General features: G+C 48.4%; 1 protein-coding gene across 1 annotated transcript; it reads right to left on the reverse strand.

The window, feature by feature from the left end:
• Positions 1 to 1,366: 1,366 nt before the first annotated feature.
• ASPBRDRAFT_35845 (uncharacterized protein) lies at positions 1,367 to 1,961 on the reverse strand (the record flags this gene model as incomplete). The annotated part of the gene is made up of 2 exons (XM_067623391.1): positions 1,367 to 1,704; positions 1,742 to 1,961. The coding sequence occupies 2 exons, from the start codon at positions 1,959 to 1,961 to the stop codon at positions 1,367 to 1,369; spliced, it is 558 nt and encodes a 185-aa protein (XP_067472784.1).
• Between the last annotated feature and the right edge of the window lie 434 nt (positions 1,962 to 2,395).

Consider the following 2,395-nt stretch of genomic DNA (forward strand, 5'->3'; position numbering starts at 1 on the left):
CACATCCGTTTCTGAAATGATCACCTTTGCACATGTTAGCGCCAACAAGGCCAGTCAAAGTAACCAATAGACGTTATTCAGGCTCTCGTTTTTTGGGTGTGTTGAGAGGCCTGGAAATCGCACAAGGAAAGCGTGAAATTACTTTCACAATCACTACGGTCATTGCGCAATGGATCAATCAGGTAGAAATTACTTCGTCTCCCGACTGGATCGATACAAAGTTGGTCCTGCATTTGGTGGACGTGGATGGAATAGGTGTGGGTTGGAAATGCTTACGCAGGATGTCGATCTTCCTGGCGAGATGCGCGACGGCCAGGCTGACCCCCCTCCCCCTTGGCATCAGCTAATGTCACAATAATAATCGTGTCCGCCTACCATAATAGAGTAATATCTACCCAGAACATATCCTGTACTAGGTGGCCCTGACTATACAGTGAACATCCTAATGCAGCTAGAGAAACCGCCGCTTATCAGCATGGCTGAGACATAGGGGTACAAATAACATATAGTTTCCATACGGTACCCACAAACCTTGACTGCGCTCATTGCATCTTACAGAACTATTTACCCTGGAGCGTAGAGTGTGGGAATAGCAATAGTAGAGATTTTAAAAGTGCGTCCATAGCTCTCCCCATGTGAGGAGCATGTATTACAACTTATTATGACTCGTCTGCCACAGCAACGTAATAGCCGGATACTATTGTCCCTTCTTGGTGATAAAGTTGAGAAAGTAATGCATGGCGAAGTAGAGGTGTTGACAGGATGAGTCGTTGTCGTGCTTCGTGGGTGCATTGTCCCACCCTCAAAGCCCGCAGAGGAGAATGAGATAAGGTCGATGGATGAGTGGAGTAAATGGAGATCCAGGCAGATTATAAAGGAATGGTTTATGAACGAGCTTTAGAGTGAAGGTAAGAGTTCAGACCACACTATGTGTAAGAGTCCTGGACATTAGGGACAGAAAAAGGCATAGATGGCCACTGATAGTATAGAAACATCGTAGGTAGGCTGGCAACCAGGACTTGTGACGGATGCCATTTCCATTGGAACGAGAGTTCAGGGGAAATCACTATATAAAAAGGCCTAAGTTGCAGCTGTCACTTATAAACCCCGACCGCAGGTTCACAACGCTGGATCTTGAAAGCCGGAGGAATAAGAGCCGCCGTCTGATGACTGATCGCAATCGAATCCACCCTGTTGCCAAACAGAAATACCTCCATATCCAATCGTCTCTTCACAATGCGCTTGCATTCGTTCCGCAGGTAGAGCCAGCGAACGCCCTTAGGAGCCAGCCGTTGCTTGATCTCCGTAGACAATATCAACGAGACACGAGATATTGACCATTCTGGCCTTGAGCCTCTTACAGCCGTCATTCTCTAGCGCTCTCCAATCTTGTCGACCTTCCTTTGCGAACCAGAGAGAGTTGCGGGTGGCAGTCAAAGCCCGGCTCAATCCACTGCTCGATAAAAATGTCTTCGCTGCGCGGGGTTCTCGGAATCATAGTCTTGGCGTAGGAATGTCCCCGGCGGAACCCATCCGAATAGAAGGCGCAGTGGTAGGAGATCCAATCTGGATGGCTATCTGTCTCGGGTTTCGTGAGGTCGATTGGTTTGGGCTCAGGCGCGGGACGCCAGCTCGTTCGGAGTTTCACGCCTTCTATTGAGAAATGGGTGATCCTGACAACCCCACCATTGTTGTTAGTGCTTCCTATTTACTCCATATATAGCCCGCATATTTTACGCACCTACATACAACAGATCCCTCGAAGTCATAAGCTTATCACCCTGGAGAGACTCAATGCACCGGGTGGACCATCCCTTGCCGACATTCACCTCTCGCAAAGTCACCATCATCAGCTTGGTGGGAAATACGGGGTGATAGAACCGCACGACCGCTGAGCCAAGATCAGTTTGATACTGCATCTTCGGAGGGTGGCGGACATTGTGGATGGCATATTTGACCATCGTACAAGCTATTAGCCTCTGATTCTCACTGTAAGTCGACCTTAATGTCAGCCTGTACTCAACAGGGAATTGCTAGAGGTGGTAGGATGTCTGCTCAATACCATTGCCAATCTCTATGTCTGGGGGGAGCTGCAGCGTGGTTGAGGGGTCGCTGGACTGCTGAAAGTCGATGGCTTGGAACCAGACTCATGGGAGGAGAAGTCGCCATGTTGTATGTTCAAGTAGCTTGGAAACATTATGGCTTTGGAACTACAACGGTGGGAATACTCATGGGGTGCTTGATATATGCGAGCAAACAAAGGAGGGGTTGGAGCTGAAGTACTAGAAAAGAAAGATACCTAGGAAATACATAACCCTGCCTGCTTCTTGTCCGGCTTACAAAGCCCCCCCGCGTTTCCTTTTGTTTGTTGTTTTTCTATGTTCTTTGATGATCG

The sequence above is a fragment of the Aspergillus brasiliensis genome (genome assembly GCF_001889945.1).
Source record: "Aspergillus brasiliensis CBS 101740 unplaced genomic scaffold ASPBRscaffold_47, whole genome shotgun sequence".
In the NCBI taxonomy this organism is placed as follows: Eukaryota; Fungi; Ascomycota; class Eurotiomycetes; order Eurotiales; family Aspergillaceae; genus Aspergillus; species Aspergillus brasiliensis.